We start from the raw sequence: 22518 nt of genomic DNA on the forward strand, positions 1-22518 counted from the left end.
TTTAAATATAACAACTGACGAGTCACCCGTGACCACGAAAACTGCACAGTACCTATTTGACGTACTAATTTTTCATACCAGAGCGCATGACTACTTCGTAGCCGAAATAGGCTGTATAGTGAAACCCGCCCACCTTACAGTACGCCCTATTTCCAATAAATGCCTGTTGGAATTTGGAAATACCATTACTCCAGTAAAATACTCGATGAACGCTACTACCTAATCTTCAGCGATTCCCTGGTGGCTTTTTACGACACCCACGGAAAAATATGGAGTGATGCTACACTAGGCGACAAAACACGGCCGAAATTCGTTTATTTTTATTTTTTATTGCCCTTGTAGGCAGACGAGCATACGGCCCACCTGATGGTGAGTGGTTACCGTCGCCCTTGGACTTCAGCAATGCCGGGGGCAGGTCCAAGCCGCTGCCTACAAATTTGGCGATGGTGAACAGTTACCAATGAGGCTACCTATCATTACTGCTGTTTTTCTTCTTTGTCGTTCCCTCATTGCTGAGGATCGCGACCACGCGTATGTAAATATTTCTATTAAGATCTACCCGCTGCGAGACGGACCGCCTGTTGGATGCTGTCTTCAGCTGACCTCCTTATGGTGTTGTCTTTTTGTCCCTTTTGTACTCGTTTCCCTTCCACTTGGCCAAGAATGAGAAGTTTTTCCAGACTATGCGTTGGACCGCATTATATGTTCGAAAATGCTGAGTTTTCGATCTTGGAAAACGGTGGAGAGCCGCCTTGTGATGTGGAGTTCTTGGAGAATTGATTCATTGGTCCTTATGGCAGTTCATGGTGTGCGTAGCGTCCTTCTCCAGCACCACATTTTGAAGGCATCGATCTTATTGTTATCGAGACACTTTTTGCACCAGGTTTCAACGCACGCACCAACCTAATCTTGGTCTCGCGGCGAATACTTCAGTTTTTCCACATTATTTCTAGGTTAGTCATCGTTTGCCATTCCAAATGCCACAGAATGGTGCTGTATATTCTCATTGGATTTGTGGCTTTACGAAACCAACGGGAAGAGATGCGATAGCTATATTGCTGCAACTCTAAAATAGTCTAGGCTACAATTTCTCATATGCCTCCTTAATCCTTAATCATTAAAAGCCCGGATTCTAGTTCTAAGTTTACATACCGCGTATTTCCCAGACAGTCGCGTAGCCGTAGCCACGGCTTTCGCAAAATCCCAATGTTTTCGTTCCCAACGAGCTACCAATAGATCGCGCCCTTACCGAGCACATATCATTTTTTGCGTACGAAATACCGTACAAGGATAATAACTGGTTTACGGAGTCGTCGATGTGTCACGTTTTCCGATACAGAGGTCGAGTTTCTAAGCTCGCGAGGTCTTCAAAATCTTAATACTACGAACTAAAGCTAACTATAAATTTTCTATGATACGGGTATTCTAAGATGCCACCTCAAAGCTTCCTCAGCTTGACTTTTTTTTTATTGACCTTGTAGGCAGACGAGCATACGGCCTGATGGTAAGTGGTTAACGTCGCCCATGGACTTCAGCAATGCCAGGAGCAGAGCCAAGCCCCTGTCTACTACTAAGTACTCTCCACAAGCCTCATTTGAAGAAGGATATGTCATAGCGCTCTGTCTCGAGTAATCTTCGAGTTTGGTTTGCGTCGAGTTTAAAATCATCTTGCAAGGGCGAATTATGTCGTTATGTTTTCCTTGATTCTTGTAAGCGGATCTACAGTTTATTAGTCGCTTCCTCGACTGAGTAATGGGTTCCGAAGTGCGAGACGATTGGAACTCCTCAATTTGCATGTGTCGGGGCGGTAGACAATATTGACGCGCTTATAGCCACTATTTGTGGGTTCGATGCGGGTATCGGGTGAGAGAAAAGATGTTTCTTTTTATTGCTTAGATGGGTGGACGAGCTCACGTCCCATCTGGTGTGAAGTGGTTACCGGGGCCAATAGACATCAACAACTTTAATCCGCCATCCGCCTCGAGACATGAGTTCCAAGGTCTACATCTTTACAGTTACAACGGCTGCCCCACCCTCTAAAAGCCGAAACACATTACGGCTTCACGGCAGTAATAGGAAGCGTGGTGGTACCTACCCGCGCGGATCATCAGTGTAATTACGCAAATATTTTTTGGCGTTTGATGTTAATACAAGGTTTTTATTTTATTTAAATTGTATTAAACCACTTGACCATTATTCGAAGTATAGGCAATTAAGAGGCTAATTTTGTTTCCTGTCCCGTTTTTCCTGTCAACTGTCTCGCTCTCGTGACGTCACTAGGTCAGAGAGGGAAGCGCACTTGTATGTACTCACCTCGATCTTGTTCACTGGCCTTCTTTCCTTGCCGGAGACGCTTGCTGTGGAACAGGTGAGTAATACTGAAGACTTTTCTTTTTTCTGACTACCGTCAATGTCTTTACTTTTAACAATTTAAATTGACAACAGATTTTCGAAGTTCGAAATAGATGTCCGGTTAATTTTCAACTGTGCTGGCTATAAAATGCTTCTACATGTCGCGCAGGGGCAGCATTGTGCTTCTCAAGTATTCGTGCAGGATAATTAATAACTATAATCCAGGTGTGTCTTGACACGGTTGTTATTAGGGGTTAAAGTATGAAATTGCCGATGTGTACTGGAAAATTGAAATTCTTTTTTTTTTTTTCATGTAACATATTTATTTAAACAACATTGCGCCATCTAATAGGTCATTTATGCCTTTGCGATAGAACTCTGGTGATCTAGATTCGACAAACTGTGTGAAAGCATTTTGTACCGCCGCCTGGGAAGATAACTTTTTATCACGTAGAAAATTGTCCAAATCACGAAAAAAATGGTAGTGCGTTGGAGCAAGGTCTGGCGAATACGGAGGGTGACGAATGGTTTCTAATTACAGTTCCTGTAGAGTTAAAATGGTTTCTCGTGCTGTATGAGGTCTCGCGTTATCATGGAGCAATAATGGTGAAGATCGATTCATGAGTCGGGGCTGTTTCACTGCAAGTTTTGCTTTCACATTGTTCGCAGTTCGGCACAGTAGACATCTACCGTTATTGCTTGACCAAATCGGAGAAAGCTATTGTGAATAACACCATGCTGAGACCATCAAACCTTTTTACCTTAAATTACCTTTTTATTGGTAAGCTTTCCTTTAGGACACTGTTGCGGCGTTTGACCTGGGGTCAGCCATTACATTTTTTGCTTACGTTGGTAAGATAACGTTAAACCATGCGGCTAATTCCTGGGTAGTTTGGCTCGGATCGGCTTCCATCATCTTTTTCAATTTATTCACATGTGTGGGCGGGCGGTCTTCCACGTAGTTTGTTCTTCAAATCAAAAATTCCATCATGAAAGCGTTTAAACCCAAATCGCACGGTGCGTTCATTAGCAGTCCCCTCTCCAAACGCAACATTGATATTGCGAGCTGTTTCTGCAGCGTTAGTTCCGCGTCGGAACTCGTATTCAAAAATCACTCGAATTTCACAAGTAGGTATAGGTACATCTTTCTTGTCTAAGCCGAATAAAAAAAAACAACTGAAAGTCTATAATCGAATAATTTAAAAATAAGAACCTCATAGGTACCATTTGAAAAAAAGTTTTATTCAAAAATCTCAAACCATGAAGATCCTATATCAGTTTGAAGTACCTATTACAATAGAACGGCAATTTTATAATTTAACCCCTATTATATGTCTATAGTGTAGTCTTGGCGAAAGCTGTGATCGTAGAACAATGATTATAATAGAAATGATGATTATAGAAATGTGGCAACAGAACCATAATAATGTTCAAACTTATAATTTAAATTAATTATGGTAGAATTTCGACCACAGGGCGACCATTAGTTAAATGTTATTGAGTGGCGTATGTAACAGTGTATTTTTTTGCTAACAATAGCCCTGGCAAGAGCAGTGCTTCGCAGAATCTACCACCGAATCGGAAACGCGACCCACTGAGAAACTCAGTGGGCTGTGTCTGTGGGTTAATTTACTCGTCGAGCCCTTTGTCGTAAGCGGCGGGTTCGACGAGAACGATCACCGGTGCTTGAGGTACCTAAAAGCACCGCTAGTGGATCGGGAGGAATAACAGTCTACCAGCTGTGTGTAAGTGTATATGTGGGAGCAGCCCACGCTTGGAGTGTCGACAGGCCCTCCTCCAGCTGGTCTTTGCTTGGTTGCGAGACCAGCCGTTTGGTATCTCAAGTACACCGGTTTTAACGCACGTTCCTGTACCATCATTGGCATGTGGACGAGCCAGTGAAGTCGACGTACTTTTGTTTCACCGATGATGTTGAGTTCGGCCACCGGTTCCTCAATTTACAAGAACCCAAATTAGTTCTGATGTAAACACACTTGTCTTATTGATAATCGTCCTGTCGCTGAGATCGTCTGATAACATAACACGAGAATGGAGATGCCTTCGCGTTCATCATCTTTACTGCACCGTTCATTCATCATCCATCACGACAGCGGATTCAGGGTCCGCGGTGAGAAGTCGCGCCGCATTTAAACTTCTTTAAAATGATGATAAAGGAACTTAACCTATCTATTTAGTGCTGTTTGTTTCTACATAACCATTGGGATTTCGGTTTGGACCTCGGAGTTACCCCCTCTACCAGAACTTAAGCTCCCCGCCTGACATAGCAGTGGTGACAATAATACATTCAATATGATACGGTTCATGATTTAATGATAACGATGATGAGTTTGATGTAGGATTTGCCCGCTACTTGACAGGGGGAGCTCCCTTGCAAACCACGGTGCCTTGTTGTCACTGTATGTTTTCATTTCATAATATCATTTTCCACATAAGAAATTATAAAAGATTAGGTTGTATGGTATGATAGCCTTTCCAACTAGAAAAATAAAACTACTAAGGGTCGATTCTACCAAACAAGAGTAAATCTTATTCTTAGAATAACTCGTCAGTTAATCGAGAGTAAATCAATTTTACGTTTTACCAACTACAATTCTAAGAATAGTGGGCCTATTCGGGAATTGTTACTATACCGCCGTTTCGCACGGAATAACGGAGCTATTCCTAGAATAAAGTAATGGCGTCTGTCAGTCCAACATCTGATTTCTGTCATTTCATAAATATTTATTCTGTTTTAATTTCAAGTCAACGCAATGCACTAAATGATTATTAATAGTCTGAATGCAACGTTTAAACGAAAAAAGATAAAACCACACGACAAAACTTGACAATTCCCTCAAACAAACAAGAAATAAAAATAATACGTTTGACAGCTGGATATCTTACACAACAGCTACTTTTTCACACTAAAATACGGCAAAATCGAGTTGACGATTTGTATGCTCTTACACTATGCCGTTGAACAACAACATTTATTTGCCGGATTTTATTTTTGTTCACCATTCACTCTGCTATTCGCGTATTGTTATTCCTAGCGCAAGTATACGTGGAAAAACGACTATGAATTTACTCGAGATTAAAATCATGGAATAGGTTATTCCTCGTATAGTTACTCGAGTTTAAATTTAAGTTTGGTCGAATCCACCCTAAGTACTATTTTAGATTACGGATCGAAATTGATCGAATTTTACAGCACCTAAAATTTTATCATAAACTAATATTTAGGAAATATTATTATGCAGGTAAAGAAAAAAAAAATTGTAATTTTTATGTAAAACTTTTAAACATATTAGTATTAAAAAAAAAACTCTGATTGACTGAGCCCTCTGTCATTGAGAAAAAAGAGGAGTTCAGTTTTACTTCATTCAGTAATACTGTGTAAAATAATAATTTAAAAAGGAAAATAAAATCTTCAAATGTTGTTTTCTTAATATTGTACAGAAAACGCAATTAAGTCTTTTATTATTTGTTCAACAATTTTTTAGAATATTCCGTATCATTCTACACACCAGGTGTTAGGAGACCGCTTCCGAAAACGAAGACAGACGACAGTACTAATGACAACTTTGATGATGGAGTTATTTAGACAAGTGTTGTAAATAAATATTTGTGAGATCGCGGGAGTCAGCGCCGCGCCCGGGCGGTCGTTGACCCGAGCATCAGCTGATTTTGATTTTGTGTTTCATTGCTGGTTTTTTTAGTAAAGTAATGTATTTTTTATGAAACTATTCGTTTCATTTAGCTGTACCAACGTGATGAAGCGTAAATAAAACGTTTTAAAAATATGTTTTTTTTTAAATCAGGATAGATTTTTTTCCGTCCCATCATCAAAGGTGCTATCGTCTGTCTTAGTTTTCGGAAGCGGTCTTCTAACACCCAGTACATGTATTTAATAAAACATTCATGTTTTCATTCTTTTTTTATTGATTCTGTTAATAACGATGTCAGTTTGTTCAAACAGTTAAGGCTAGCGTTTAAACTCTCGCACACCCCCGAAAACGTTTCAATGAGCATGCGGTCTCGTTTTTGGTTCCATTGCGCGTTTTCCCTCTCCATCTCTAAACGCTGCTCCTCCACCCTGAGCAGACCCTCGGTCAGGTTCCTGATGAAGCTTCTCCGACTTCGTGTGGGAGCCGACGTGAGATAAAAAGGTCTTCTATTTCCTGGATACAAATTTTAATATTACAATAAGGTGTATTTTACTTTTTGATTAGTTCATTTGACGATGCGTTTACAAAGGATATCCGGTAGGTTACGTACATAATGGAATCCTTTTTATCAATATGTATGTACGGATTAGATCCGCAAATAAATAAATCTTTCGCCGCGAATAACGAGCTTTTACTGTATTTCATCTATACTTCTATACTAATATTATAAAGAGGAAAGATTTGTTTTTGTTTGTTTGTATTGAATAGGCTCCGAAACTACTGAACCGATTTGAAAAATTCTTTTACTGTTTGGAAGCTACACTATTCCCGAGTGACATAGGCTATAATCTTTTTTGAAAAAAATTAGGGATCCTTACTAAAACTCCAATAATGTAACCCAAGGTGTAAAAAAATTACCTAACATATTCTTTACATCGCGTGCCCCGCGAAAACTGTTGATGATAGAATAAAATAATGTACTACGACTTTGTAGAACACATTATTATTTACAAAAAGTGTCGCGACAGCATATGTGTAACTATTATAGTTATGCCGCAATAAGTGTTCTTTTATTTAAAAAAATAAAACAACCTCAAGTATGGATGAATTTTTTGTTAAAGACCCGAGTGGAGCCGGAGCGGGCCGCTAGTTTATCTATAAATTCATACGTAAAGCAAAAACTTTGTACCCCTTTTTACAAAAATTGCGCTGATGGAGGAGTATGAAATTTCTCACACTTATAGAGAATACAGAGAAGGAGTGCAGAATACTAATTTTCTTTTTAAATTATGCATAAAAAATACATTAAATCAATAAAAAAACATTACACACACTACCATGTATTTGAGATAACACATATTTATTTATACTCTTTGTTTATTGTCAAACTTTTGTTATTTTTTAAAGTCTGTGGTCAAATTGAGAATAGAATATTGTTTGTCTTTAATATTATTTGTCTATAGTCTTAACAATAATCTTAATTTACTTAGAAGAAAACACTATTAAAGAAGTAAGACACTTACTGATATGACTAGCAGATCTAACGGAATCCAATGCGGGTTTCGACTCGTCCGTGCGCAATGTACTGCTAAAGTGTGACTGCAGATATAGAAGAAAAAAAACGAATAATTTAAAAAAACTAACAAAATACGCCTTTATAGAAAATACAATCAAAAAATAGAAAATAAATTTTAATAAATTTGAATTATAAATAGTGTAAGAAAAAATTCAGTATATTATCAAAATAGTCCTTCTACTACTATATCTGTTCATAAAACATTTATAACTACTGATACCATGCACCCCACGCTTTTTTTTACAATAAAATTTATTTTAAATTTTTTTGTTGGATTTTCTATAGAAGCGTATTTTGTTAGTTTTTTTAAACTATCATTTATTTTTAATTTTTTTAATGCGACTCTCCATTTAATATTCGTTTGTGTCGTAAAGCCCTATTTCACTGCCGAGGATTGCGACCAATTTTTTTTTAAGGGATTTTATGACCTGGTAACTGAGACCTTTAAGTCATGTCTTATTTTAATTTACATTCATATGGTTATGAAAAATGATATTATGGAGTGAAATGAAATGAAGATGATTAATTTGAGACATTAATCAACTGGGATGAAATTAAATGAGATGATATGGGATGAAATATAATCTCAGTAAAATGGTGGTCATTTACTAAGATTTTTTCAGAGGACTTTTTGGAAGTTCTCGAGAAGTTACGTCCAGCGGCTTTGTTTCATTTTCCCACATTTGTGCACTTTCACAGATACTAAACAGTTAATAAACCACCGTTATTACACATTTAAACCTGAAGAAACACTAAATAGACAAAATAAAACAAATCACACACTTCACTCCTCGCGTTCCCGCCAAAAAGTCCGGATCGCGACCACATGTAACTATCCTCCAGTGTTCGGTCATGGGTGGCACGGACCGCATGGTACAGACTACCGCCAATCCCTCCCTTTACCAGACCTGACCATCTGGCTGGTTGTTCTGCCATATTTTCACTTACGGCTGACATATTCGAAGACGGCCTCAGCGGGTCCCCCAGGGGATCCGCAATCGTAGTCGAAAGCTGTAATAGAAATTTTAACTGTTTCGTTCTGCGCGACAATGTAACGACAGATATTCTCACTGGGTCGCGACAAAGACTCTCCTGGTATGTTAATAGTATATTAGGCACTGAGTAGAGTAGAAAAGTAGGACATTCACGTCCGCGAATCGCCGATGGGCATGTTCTACTTTCCTCCCTCGGTGCGTATGCAGACTCACCGGGAGAGAATCGGGTACTTTTGTCCCTCGTGCCAGGGACTAAAAGCGAACTTTTCATAGCGGGCGAAAAAAACTGAATATATTCTCTGTCTATTTCTACCGTGAAGTAGTAATGCGTTTCGGTTTGAAGGGCGGGGCGGACTGAAACTTTAGAACTCACATCTCAAGGTGGGTGGAGCGGAATTTGCATTGTCGATGTCTATGGGCTTCTATAACCACTCGGTGGGCCCACAGGTGTGCCGTCAGCTCGTCCCCCAATATTAGCATACAAAAAAACGGTCAATTTTATAGTTTTATTGCATAAACCAGTGACGGAGAACATGACCCATGACCCAAGACAGATATCGCCACCGCGACCGGTGGACGACGAAAATACCACTGTGGAGCTAGCCTGAGCGGTGGCTCCTAGCCGGGCGACCTCACGAGACGCCACCGGTAAGCTCAAGTTCATAAATTAAGCGTTGATAATATAAAAAAAAAGAAAACAATTGTCCATTGGGAGGGTTATGCCAGTACTGTCCTTTTCTGGCATACTGCTGCCCATATCCAGATGTTTTTCATTTAGAGACAGCTTACTATGGATGGTTATACCGCCATCATTCGGTCGCCAGGGTCTCGTCCGTTAGCTAGCAATGTGCTCCACGGGCAGGTGAGGATGGCTATTGAGTAGCTGTGATTCCATTGTCACCCCTTACACCTCGTTACGTGTCGCAGAACCGATGGTCGATGGAGCAGAAGTGTTCTGGACTGGAGACCACGTTTCGGTAAGCTCATCGTTGGGCGTCCCCCTGTCCGGTGGACCGATGACTTGCGGCGATATGCTAGGAAAATTTGGATGGGGAAGGCAGAGGATCGCTCATTGTGGTGGACTATGGGAGATTTCTACATCCAGCAGTGGAGAGATATAGGCTGATGATGAATATAATCAATGCAATCGACCGCTCACGACTGTTTTTTGTTAACTACCCTCACGAGACAAAAGGTTTTCCGAGACCTTTGTTTAAGAGGTTCAGGTATCTACCGAATATCTTGTTTCCTATGATGGCTAGCGTTACAAAGACTTAAGAGTTTTTTTTTTATTTTTTATTTAGCGATAATGGCATTGGATTGGGGAAAGCGGATGGTTAGCGTGGTAAGGACATGTGATGTGTAGAGAGAAGATGCATGTGACTAGGAGATGTATGGAAATGGTAGTGCAAGGTAGAGGGGGAAGAGGTCGACCAAAGAAGACATGGATGGAGTGTGTGAATGACGATATGAGAGAAAGAGGAGTGAGTGTTGAGATGACGACTGATAGAGGAGAATGGAATAGAAAAATTCGCTGTGCCGACCCCACCTAGTGTGATAGAATAGAGAAAAAGAAGAAGATCATAAGAGTGGGGTAAGATTCGACTAACAAAAAAAATCACTTACAGACACATTTGAAGTTCTGTTTGATTGGTCGTCTATTGTCTCCTGAAATAAAACGTGATTTTAGTATTACATTGCTGCACTTTGGGTCTTTTTGAAACGTTTCAAAAATAAGTATCAGATCTTTATAAGCTCGTTATAAGACGACTGTGGTGAACGCTTCGTACTAGTCTATGATCATGGCATTTAGCTTTTTGATCACCGCGAAATCTCTGAATATGCTCTTTTAAGCCGTGATGATGAAGTTAATATTGCTACGCGCTGAAGTTCGGGATAAATAAGACCGAAATACAAGTTAAAAGTTTATTAAAAACTTCAAACACTTAACGAACACTTTACAATTCGCAATTCACTTCCTCGAGTAGAAGCGATTACTAACTGCCTTCGTGTCATCTCTGCAACGCTTTTACAGTCGATACGACATCCCTAGAATTACCTAGAACATTCTTGGTAAGACCAGTCGTTTCGATGTGTGTTTCGGCTATTTGATAATAGATGGCGTTGCACTGCTTAAACGTTCTCGATATTACTAGTTCTTTTGATATTCGTTTTGTGCTATTCGACGACAGATGGCGTTGCTCTTACCGGTGTAACAATATTATTATTTTTGGCACCACTTCCTTTCGGTTTCATTTTCGAAGAAACAATTCATTATGAATAGCTCCTTGTCGAGGAAGTCGACAAACATTTGGCTCCTTTGAGTCCTCGTTCCAAAACCATATGCTAGCAGTTTTATTTTTATTGCTTAGATGGGTGGACGAGCTCACGGCCCATCTGGTGTTCAGTTGTTACCGAAGCCCATAGACATCTTCAACGTAAATGCCGCCACCCACCTTGAGATATGAGTTATAAGGTCTCACTTGTGCAACAGAACGGCTGCCACGCCCTTGAGACCGAAACGCATTACTGCTTCACGACAGAAATAGGCGGGATGGTGGTACCTACCCGTGCGCACTCACAAGACGTCCTACCACCATAAAAGTAAAAGTAAAAATAAAAGTTTATACAGTCAAACGGAAGCCAACATACAGGGTGTTGATATACCATAGTCGTTTGTCTTGAATCACCATCCTCAGATATCCGCGAGGAGTGGTTATTTATTTCCTGCGAAACAAAACAATATCAATTGCTTCAGTTTGAATATTGATTCTAGGTTAGGAGACAGGGACATCGCGGCAACTATGGGCTCCGATAAGCGCTTAACATCAGACGATCCGTTTATCGGCCTATCTATTTTTTTATTGCTTATATGGGCAGACGAGCTCACAACCCACCTGGTGCTAAGTGGTTACTGGACCCATAGAAATCTATGACGTAAATGCGTCACCCACCTTTAGATATAAGTTCTAAAGTCTCAGTATAGTTACAACGGCTGCCCCGCCCTTCAAACCGAAACCCATTACTGCTTCACGGCAGAAATAGGCGGGGCGGTGGTGCCTACCCGCGCGAACTCACAAGAGGTCCTACCACCAGTAATTACACAAATTATAATTTTGCGGGTTTGATTTTTATTACACGATTTTATTCCTTCACCGTGGAAGTCAATCGTGAACAATCGGCCTATCTATAAAAGTAAAGGAATAATTCGAGATAAACCGTATCGTTTTCACCATCGCACCGTCTGCCTTCGGATTCAGAAAACCCAGAGCAGCTGCGTTCATCCACAGTGAGTTTCCAGAGATATTTTCTACCACATACCATCCGGCTTTGGAATGAGCTCCCCTCCATGGTGTTTCCCGAGCGCTATGACATGTCCTTCTTCAAACGAGGCTTGTGGAGAGTACTTAACGATAGGCAGCAGCTTGGCTCTGCCCCTGGCATTGCTGACGTCCATGACCTTCAGTAATCACTTCCCATCAGTAGGGCCGTATGCTCGTCTGCCTACACAGGTAGCGAAAAAGCAAAAGAAGCGTGCTATATAAAAAAGATATTAACATCCGACACCAAGCAGCTTGATAGAAACGCATCATGGTACTATCAGAACCAATCGACATGTTCAATTTTGACATTGACACGGCAATCAGTAAGTGATTCTAGTGACCGCGAGGGATTATACCAGATTCACAGGGCGTTGCTAACACTGACCCTAGCAAGAGCAGTGCTTCACAGAATCTACCACCGGATCGGAAACGCGACCCACTGAGAAGATCCAGCGAGGAAATCAGCGGACTGTGTCTGTGGGTTAATTTACTCTTCGAGCCCTTCGTCGCAAGCGACGGGTTCGACGAGAACGATGACCGGTGCTTGAGGTACCTAAAAGCATTGTTAGTGGATCGGGAGGATCCGTAATGACGTGTGTGTAGGTAGTTAATTGATAATTACCACATTGGCTTGTTGCGTGTCGCGGTCCTCGTCCGGGACACGTCCAGGAGGGTCCTTGTAGCTGTCCTTGTAACGTATGAGACATAGAGATCAGAAATACGACATTACAAACAAAGTTAATCCTAACGGTAATTATTGGTACGTACATAGGTATAAGCCGCGCCAATAACGAAACGAATCTAAAATGGCCGCGGCGATCATGCGCTCTCACTCTAAACTATTGCTGTCTACACGGCGCGTACTGCATGCAAAAAAAATATATGTTCTGACCGGTAAATAATATTGCTTCTCACAACCGAGGAAAAGTCCTTCACAGTTCTTTTTATTTGTTGACCCTACCATCAGTGCAGGTATATAGACGCCATTTTCGATTCGTTTCTTTATTGGCCCGACTTATATAATGGTAATTATTCCTAATAGATAAGTCCATTATACGATAAGTCCCTTACCAGTCCACCATAAAATCATTGTTTCTGACACTATTTTTAATTCAAATTTATTAAAAAATATTATTTTCTATTTTTTTGTTGGATTTTCTATAGAAGCGTATTTTGTTAGTTTTTTTTAAACTATTATTTATTTTTATAATTTTTTAGTTGAATTTAAATTTTTTCATTTTTTTTATTTTGTAATTTTTAGTATTGAATTGTCATCGGTCCTTAATAAGTATACCAAATTTCGAGTTAATCCGACGTTTTGAAGGGGGTCAAAATCATGTTCAAAGATTCCGTTACAAACATACATACATACGTCTGAAGCTAATAAAAGCGTATTATAAAAAAAAAGGGCATAGAAATCGTTCTTACGTTGATTGCCGCGTGTTTGGGAGTTTCTGGTACTACAAACTTCTCACCGCCCATCAAAGTTATGATTCTTTCTTCCACATCGGACAGTTCCAGTATTTGTTCGCTGTCAGATCCTTGTTTTATTGCAGTTAAACGTACGATTGCCTTTTTCTTAACCGCACTTTTCTTGTCAGACCAATACTTGAAAATGCAAAGGGTATTTGTAGCATTGATTTCAGTTATTCTGGCAAGATCTCATTCGCTCTGTTTTGTGAATAGCCATTAATATTATTATATATTTACGTCCCATTACGAAGTGTTTCTTAATGAGTTTCAATAGTGGATATCAAATCGGAATGCATTATTGCTTTACAGAAGAAATTCCGTTCTAATACTTATATACCTACCTTACTTTAGTACAGAACAATCCATCTTCGGAAATTAAAACAATAAATCTGGAACCGAATGTTTTTTAGATTTATAAATATACTAGCTTTTTCCCGCGACTTCGTCCGCGTGGAATAGTTCACAAATAATGCTTTATTTTAGAACAAATTTGGTTAGCATAAAATCGTTATAGTGAGCCAACCTTAACATATAGACATATGCTATTGTGGACATTTTTTAGATCTTTTAAAGGGGAACAATTCTGTCATACATTATTTTAGCGAAATTTAACCGTTTCTGCAACGCACGCAGCGGAAGCTCTCAAAGGGGAAAAAACCCCGATTTTAAAACATTTATTATAGCCTTCCTCAATAAATGAACTATCTAACATTGAAAGAATTTTTCAAATCGGCCCAGTAGTTCCTGAGATTAGCGCGTTCAAACAAACAAACTCTTCAGCTTTATAATATTATTAGTATAGATTTGAAACCTTTGCCCACTGCTTCCCGGTCTTCGTGGCTCCACCCATATTGTTTAGTTTGATAGCTAAATGATGCCAGTGCCTGGTGGCCGTCTGTCTGGCCATTACCGACTTAACGTGGCCCTTCGCTAAAAGCGGATTTATCTCCATGACTTCTAAAAGAGTGTACACTTGATCCGGTGAGGGATGCATCGAACGACTCCGTTCCATTTGACTGAAAGCAGAAAACGAACTTGAGTAATATCTGTACTCTATACTAATATATAAATCTACAGTGATTTTTACGTATGTTCTGATATAACTACTGAACCATGCATCCGATTGACTTGAAACTTGGTATCCATGTAGAAAATACATGTACTTAATGGATAGGCTAATATTTATATGAGTGTTGGACTCCCTACACCAGTTGCAGGGGCATTAATGATGAGAATCTTTCTGTGGGTGAGAAATAATAATGTTAACGTTAAATGCTTCGCTTCTAGCTAGCTTCTAATTTTTTTTAATTTAGGGTGATTTTGTTAATTATCTTTAAATACTATACACTAAACAATGTTTAAGGATACTTTTAGACTCATAGCCACCAAAATTACAGACTCTTAGGTAAGTATATGTTGTTCTAGAATTTTATTTTATTTTATTATACATATTTAATTAAGTTACAACTTAATTAAATATGGTAATCTTGGTACACCAAGAAAGCAACAACTGATTCAGGGTATATCTATACTAGATTCACAAGAAAGCACATGCTAAATGTCCCCTCAATTATATATACCAACAGTGCAACAGTTCATGTCTTCTATACAAAAAACATAAGAACTCTTGAATTTTAATGCAATAAAAATTATAAGATAAAGAACATAATTTCACTTAAGTAGCAAAATTTATAAAAACTAAAGTTAATTAGGAGAAAAATATGTGAATAAAACTTTTTTGAGCATCAAAGGCTTCGAAGGATAAAAATGCTTTCATACTGTATCTATTTTGGAATATTTAGTCAAATCAATTAGGAATTTATTTTTATTAGCACCAATATCAATTTTTTTATCTTATTATTTATTAGCTTATTAATTTTAGCTTTTGCCTGAATATGCTAGCTTGTTTATGAGGTGTCCGAAGGTTCAGCAAATATTTTACTAGTTATACAGCATATTAAGAGCCACCTGTATTTTATTTTAGTGAGAACGTTGGATTACGCATGTCTGTAAGCTCCTATGATAGATAGTGTATAATACATCAGAAACACAGGAGTAATGGAGTTCTTAAAAATTAGAGAAATCATTGGTTTATTAATTCGTGGAAGATTCATTGTTGGGGAAATGTCAAATATTTTTAATCATATCTCGAAAGTATTTAATACCGTGTGAGAATGTTTTTAAAAAAGATGACTTCATTTGGCTGTCTGCTAGTTTATATGAAATGTCAGACCCTGTGTAACTGTTAAGAAGTCAAGTCAAGAATTCACATATTCCACTTTAAATGGTTAAAATGATAAATAATACATTTATTTTTACTCACTACATTTCTCCTGATTAGAGACTAAATAAACATTGTATTTGACAGACTGGCTGCTTCTTTAAAATACGTTGAATTAAACTAAAATCATTTCTGGAGTATATGAACGTTGCTTCGATCTCTTGGAGATGACTTGAATTCTGAGTTTTGGAGCATTGGTTTTCGTTAATGGTAAATTAATTTTAATTATTAACATCGATTGTTTGTAAACATCATCTTGTTTCAAGGATCGAAATCCGAAAATTTGACAGTTCATACTTAACAAGTTTTAATGAAACAGAGCGAATGTTACTGAGTACTGAGAAATATTTCCGAGGATTTTATTGACAGAATTTTATCTATTCATCTTTCTTTGTTGAAGGTACTTCTTTTAACAAAGAAATATAAAATCTAAATAAATAAAATCTGAAATCTGTGTTAAACAAATGCTCGCACACATAATCTAGACGAAACCATTCGTTCTGATATCTAATACCTTTAAACGAGCAATAATTCTTGTATATATATAATCTGAATCTCGGAAACGGCTACAACGATTTTCATAAAATTTAGTATACAGAGGATTTAGGGGGCGATAAATCGATCTATCTACGATTTATTTTCAGAAAATGTTGTTTTATTCGTGTTTTCAATAATCAACTTTATCGATAATCAACTTTATGACTCTTCCCGACATCTGTTGGCGATTAATAATACTATTTTTACTGCTTTAAAGACACAACAAGATGGAGTTACAAAAAAAAAAGCCGAGCAAAGCTCGGTCATCATCTAGTGATTATTATTCTCAGATGTAATCAATATGGGTTGCAAGACTTACACAAAATAAAAACATTCTGCTGGATATAATGTTAAGATTTGCAGGAGGTTTGGGGATTTTAATAATATCTATTAAACTGAATTCAAATTACACGGTAAATATATCAAACAACCTAAGTGATTATTAATAGATAAACATTTGAATTTATGTATCAATTTATTGTGTAGTTTAGGAACGCTTCTCTATCAAAAATAAGAATAAATTGTTCAATGAAATTTTCTTGAATAGAAACGTTTTCTAAATTGCATATTTTTATTTTTAGTGCGTTAAGACAGCAACATTCTTTAAGTGTCAAAGTTGAGGTTAGGCTGGAATGAAATAAAAAAGATATAAGTACAAAGATACCTAAAAAGTCTTTCATTTAAAATGATTACAATTTAATGCATAAAAAAAAAAGTATAAAAATAAGTAAAGTAAAAGTATAAGTATATAAAAGTATAATATGTTCATTTATCCTAAAAAAAGGAGTTGCTAATTTTAATGAAATCAATTGTAGGTAATTTAAATGGCGATCACTAAAATGGGAAAACAAAAAATCAGTACATCATCATACAGGCCCAATGTAGTCATAAAATCTAATATTTTAATAATATTCGACGCTCACGGCTGAAGTCGCGTTCGTAAACTCTGCGTGAATACGTTTGCAATAATTGAATCACTCTTTAACAGATTAAAACAGGGAAAGCGTAAGTCACATTAAATAGTGAGAGTAATATCGGTCACGCGGCGAACACACAAACGAGGCGAAAGCGGATTTTACAGAATCGAACCACGGCGATACGCGTCACGCACAGAACACGCGTAAAGCTGTCTACAGATGTGACGACATGTCATCATACCGGTCAGACGGCTGCATATCAACGTAGATTTTTTTTCGGGTTTCGCGAATCGCAGATTTAATTAACCTACCATCACAGGTAAATCTCGAGGTTCCTGTTATCATTATAATATTTCAAATACTTTGATAGTTCTTGATCACTGACGAGTGACGACTGTCTTCGTAAACATAGTTTTAATTGTGAATATCAGTAGAACATTCTGGATGATTTAAAGACATTTATTGCCAATTTCATTTTATCACATAAATTATGCATATGTTATCTAAAAAACTACGTTTCTTACAATAGTAGTTCGTTCAATTTCAAGAGTGGAACTGGAGTGAATTCGGCCCAAACAGTCGATCAACTTAGCGGATTTATGAAATTAGAAGCCTGGTTAATCACCTCTACCAACCACTGGGCTACTAAGTACCTGTGCCGGTGACTACAAATTTATTACTTTTTACCTACCGATGAATTCTGATCGGGCAACAAGCTCTATCATCTATAGACAACTCACGAATTAACACAGATTAAAATTAAATATAATCTGTCTCAAGTTTCAATCCACAGATTCGGTAGAATCTGGCGCCAAGTTCCGTTCAAAAATCCCGTTGTAAACGGAGCGCCAGACCCCCGACTGTGTTTTCAATACCCCGGGCCCATTGGCGGGAAAGCGAATAGCGAGTTTGTGTGAATTGTTTTATTTTAATTAAGAGTTTTTTAAGATTAAATGAATAATATTAGTGGCTTATTAACTGTTTAAAATTTGTGAAACAGCACATGTGTGTGAAAATGAAACAAATTTAGTGAACGTGACTTCTTCGGTTCTTTCAAAAAGCTTACTGAAGTTTCAATAAATTCCCACCATACTAAAGGGCTTAGGTCAGCAGGAATTCAATAATGCGTCACTTTACACAAACAGCTTGTATTTATTTCCACTTTGCACTTACAGAGTAATTTACAGTGATCGTGCTTACACTTTCAACTCTCTGTCGAGAATGCTACCTCGGTGTGCTTGAATATATATTGTCTGATCGCCCCACCACAACGGAATGGTGGTGCGATCGACGTCACTAGACGAGTGAAGTCAACCGAGTCAATTGAACAATTATTTAAAATTATTAAGTTAAAATAAATTCAGTTAATTATATCTGAGATACTATTATCTATTTCCAGAAGTAATTAGATTAGTTTTAAACATCTTTATCGAGATTTAATAGAATACGATCAACATCATCGGATATGCGTAGCAACTAAGCCTACACGACAGCAGACTTTATTATAATTTATGTGATATTTATGTGACATCCCCGGAACCTGCACTATGTACTTATAAATACCTAACAATACTATGATGATTACAATTCCAAATAAATCGTCAATTACAAATGTATGTATTAAGTTGCAGCGGAATACATACATTTGTAATTGACGATTTTTAAAACCTTTTTTTTAATTGAAGGATTACTTGTGGCCCGGAGGCTTTTCCAGTTTCGCCAGGACAGGTGGGCGAGCAAAGGCTCAGCCAAGCAAAGGCTCAGCCATTTTAAAACTACACTGGCAACAAAAACATCTTGAAAAGCCAATCGCCTTAACGAAAGAAAGAAGAAGGAAAAGAGTGCAATATTAATTCATTCAACAATAAAATAACCTATTGTTTGAGCGTGTTGTGTTATCTTTATTGCATTGTAGAAGTATGTAATGAAATCGGCAAATGGCCGCCGTGGCTCAATCGAAAGGACATTGCTCTTTTCGTGAAACTTGATTTTTAACCGACTTCAGAAAAGGGGAAGTTTCTCAATTCGACTGTGTGTTCATTTTTTTATGTTTGTTACCGCATAACTTTTGACTGGGTGAATCGATTTTGATGATTCTTTTTTTATTAAAAAGCTGATGCTTCCCGTGTGGTCCCATTACAATTTAGTCCAGTTCTGATAATGGTATCCATGAGAAAACCATATACCTACCTAAGTCTTGCATTTGCATTAAGCACGTGCGCGACAAATAAATAAAAAACTCAATAACTCAATATGACGCCAACCGATTTCGATGATTATTGTGTAGGTATATTAATTTGTTTTGGAATATCTTTTTTTTTCTATTTGAAGTCAGTTTTTGTTAAATCATATTGTCTATTTACAATTATGTCACAAGGATACGACTGTAATTCATCGATGGGATCTCGGAGTTGTACTGATATATATTTTTCTGCTTTATTCGTAAAAGCCCGACATTTCCCCAAACAACGAAATCACATGGTCTCGATAGGAAGCTGGCATTAGAATTTTGAATATAGTTTTGTTTAAAATAAAAAATTCTATCAATAACAATGTACCTATCTTATCGATGCATCTCTAGCAGCGTAATGTTGAATTTTTTGAGAGAATGAGAAAAAAAAAACGTAATTTCTTTATTACAAATATCTTTAAATTTTAGGGTATTACGCGTTTCCGAACGTGTTTTCTTTGAGGTCGAATTCCAAAATCGAATTTCGAAAGGGTTTGTTTTTTTCACTCGCTTTTTTATATGCATGTGAAAGGGACAGAGCACAGTGAAATTCGAATGTTTCAAATTTATGGCTGAACAATTTCAATTCGTGGCACTGAAGATTGAAAAATTAAAAAGCTACTTTGACCCACGCTCGAATCAAAATCGGCAAAGCATCGCAAAATCGAAGCAAAAGCGGCATGTTTGAGCTGCTGAGGTGAAAAGTATTTTTTTTACTAAGATAGACATCGATAGCGTAAATGCCGCCACCCACCCTGAGTTCTAAAGTCTCGGCTTACAACGGCTGCCCCGCCCTTCAAACCGAAACGCATTACTGCTTCACGGCAGAAATAGGAAGGGTCGTAGATGCATGGAACGGTACAATTAGTTTTCACTACATTTTTATCTTTTTCATTAACGTGGACGCGATAAATAAATTATTAATAATGGAATACTAGTTCCTACGCGGTAGCAATGGCGTACAAATTGCTCACAACATTAATGACGTGAGCGGATTTAAAACTACAAATGAAAATGAAATGAAATGTAATGAAATGGTGATCATTTGCTGAGATGAGCTACGTCCAACAGCTTTGTTTCATTTTCCAAATTTGTGCACTTTCATTTCACAGATATTAAACAGTCAATAAACCACCGTCGTTAGACATTTAAACCTGAAAAAACACTAAACAGACAAAATAAAATAAATCACACAACTTCACTCCTCGCGATCGTGCTTAAAAGTCCAATTGATAAAGAATAATATTTCATTAAAAACCCACATCTATCGGTCCGTCCTGTATTTATATATAAACATAATAAATATCTATGTAATAGGATATTTTAACGTTATTTTCCTCATTTCCAAGACGTCCGATTGATTGACTTGAAACATTGCGCACGCCGCACGTGTCAAGGACCGATGACATAGGTCTATGCTGATGATACAGTAACATGATAGCGTCGAGTTGATCTGTCAATCCTCTAAGATAATGGAATCCTTGAACTGTTCATTAACCAAATAAATAAATAAATAAATAAAAACCAAGCGAGCTGCAGACTAGATCTGTATAAACGTGTGTTATACCGAAGCGTGCTGGTTATTGGATGCTAGTTATTATTGGATGCAGAGGAAATCATAGAATAACTAATGTTAAGCGCCTACGGATTCCCGATAGTGTTGTCTCATGACTTATGAAGCCGGAATCAAAGATGCCCAATTTCTGCGCGGCAGAAATAGGAAATAATATTAATATTATAATAATAATGACGCGGCCGGAGCCTGAAATATTACATGAATAATTATTTTAAAAAAACATTAATGTTAGTATTAAGAGTTCAGAGATGCAAAAGAATGTGCGGTCGTCGTCTGAGAACTTAATGTCAATGAGAAATGTCACAGTGTGTCAAAGGAAAACAATTGCACCGTTTACATACCGGTAAAACGGGGCGATTAGGGATTGAGAGGCGAATCGGGAAAAAACCGGGAAAATCTTTCGACGCTCAATATAAGTTTTATATTCGTTGCAAAATCCTCCATTTTTTGTAGTTTAATAGTAGAATGTTGAAAGTTCATAAAACAACTCTGAATATGCATGATAATAGCTGCTAACTTATAAAAAATCGCGTTTCAAATTAACTTCCTGTGGTGGTAATTATTTTAGTGCTAGAAACTTTGCTCTCTTTTATTTATTTGATAATAATAGAAGACGACTATGATTTATAAACGTTATTTAGTGTTTGAACCAGCATATATATAAAAGGTAAGTCTCAGTTGTTATTGGTTTTAATGTATTTGATTAAATAAAAATACATGTACAAATCTGTTGTTTTTGGGGATATTAGGGATGTCTTAGGTACAAATAACAACGAAAAAGGGGTCAATTGGGATGAGAATACGTGAAATGGAAACGACCTAAGTATAAATAGGTACAGGTTTGTAGGGTTGTCTATGTAGTTATAACAAATTTTTTTAAATTTGTTGGTAAAACCTGGTTTATTCGAAGCGAAATTGGGAATAAGTCTTTAGTTGAAATAGAAAAGCAATTTAATATAAGTAAGTAGATTTTGCAGAGACATGTAACAAGATCAATGAAATCTCAAGGTGGACAAAAATGTCTAAGTAATACATAATAAAATATTTAATATTTGTTCAGAGTGGGGGTATTCATCTGATTAATCCATGGAATAACCGACACACCTAATCTCTTAACCCAGATAGAAATATCAGCCCCTAAGTACTTACCAATAACGGAGAAACATAAACCGTTTCTAAGAAAGCCCACTATACATGTTTAAATATATATATTTGTTGTTAATGCACTGTCGATTGCACCTATAATTGAGGTGATGTCTGCCATGTACTTTTGTCAGTTTTTCAATTTTTTTTATTGATGATCACTTTGTTGGTGCAACTAAATAAATAAATAAATTAAAACTATATATAAAAATAAAAGTAGTCCCAACCCTAGCAAATTTCTCATTTCGTCCCAATTAACCGCAATTTTCGGGTAAATAGGGATTACACCTATTTTTTCATTTTTTGCTTAAACTGGAATGCTAGTTACATAATTTTAAATTAGACAACAAAGATGCCCCCAAGACTCAATCATTTTGATCCTGATATAGCATTATATACATCAACAACTACCTTAAAATTGCTCATAAAGTTGGAATTTGTCCCTAA

General features: G+C 37.3%; 1 protein-coding gene and 1 long non-coding RNA gene across 12 annotated transcripts; one reads left to right on the plus strand and one right to left on the minus strand.

Moving 5' to 3' along the window:
* Positions 1-6276: 6276 nt before the first annotated feature.
* LOC101741630 (uncharacterized) lies at positions 6277-17281 on the minus strand. Of its 11 annotated transcripts, none has more exons than XM_021348898.3 (9): positions 17068-17281; positions 14199-14403; positions 13343-13522; positions 12537-12602; positions 11259-11318; positions 10218-10259; positions 8545-8607; positions 7544-7619; positions 6277-6533 (listed from the first exon to the last, which is right to left on the minus strand). In XM_021348898.3, exons 1-9 carry the CDS (start codon positions 17073-17075, stop codon positions 6280-6282), a joined length of 954 nt encoding a protein of 317 aa, XP_021204573.1. In that variant the 5' UTR covers positions 17076-17281; the 3' UTR covers positions 6277-6279. The 11 variants fall into 11 exon arrangements, with proteins under 11 accessions (XP_021204573.1, XP_062531787.1, XP_021204571.1 ...); XM_062675803.1 differs by having other exon boundaries at positions 10218-10256; positions 11244-11318; XM_021348896.3 differs by having other exon boundaries at positions 11244-11318.
* Positions 17282-18703: 1422 nt separating this feature from the next.
* Positions 18704-19006, plus strand: LOC134201216 (uncharacterized). The gene is made up of 2 exons (XR_009976411.1): positions 18704-18735; positions 18808-19006. It is a non-coding gene; the product is annotated as an uncharacterized LOC134201216 (long non-coding RNA).
* The last annotated feature ends 3512 nt before the right edge of the window (positions 19007-22518 follow it).

Source organism: Bombyx mori, chromosome 24 (genome assembly GCF_030269925.1).
Source record: "Bombyx mori chromosome 24, ASM3026992v2".
Taxonomy (NCBI): domain Eukaryota; kingdom Metazoa; phylum Arthropoda; class Insecta; order Lepidoptera; family Bombycidae; genus Bombyx; species Bombyx mori.

Coding starts and splice junctions, on each gene's coding strand:
- LOC101741630 (XM_021348896.3), bottom strand. Junction 11,319..12,536: donor ACACGCAACAAGCCAATGTG/GTAATTATCAAT, acceptor TTTGTTTCGCAG/GAAATAAATAACCACTCCTC. Junction 7,620..8,544: donor CGTCTTCGAATATGTCAGCC/GTAAGTGAAAAT, acceptor CTATATCTGCAG/TCACACTTTAGCAGTACATT.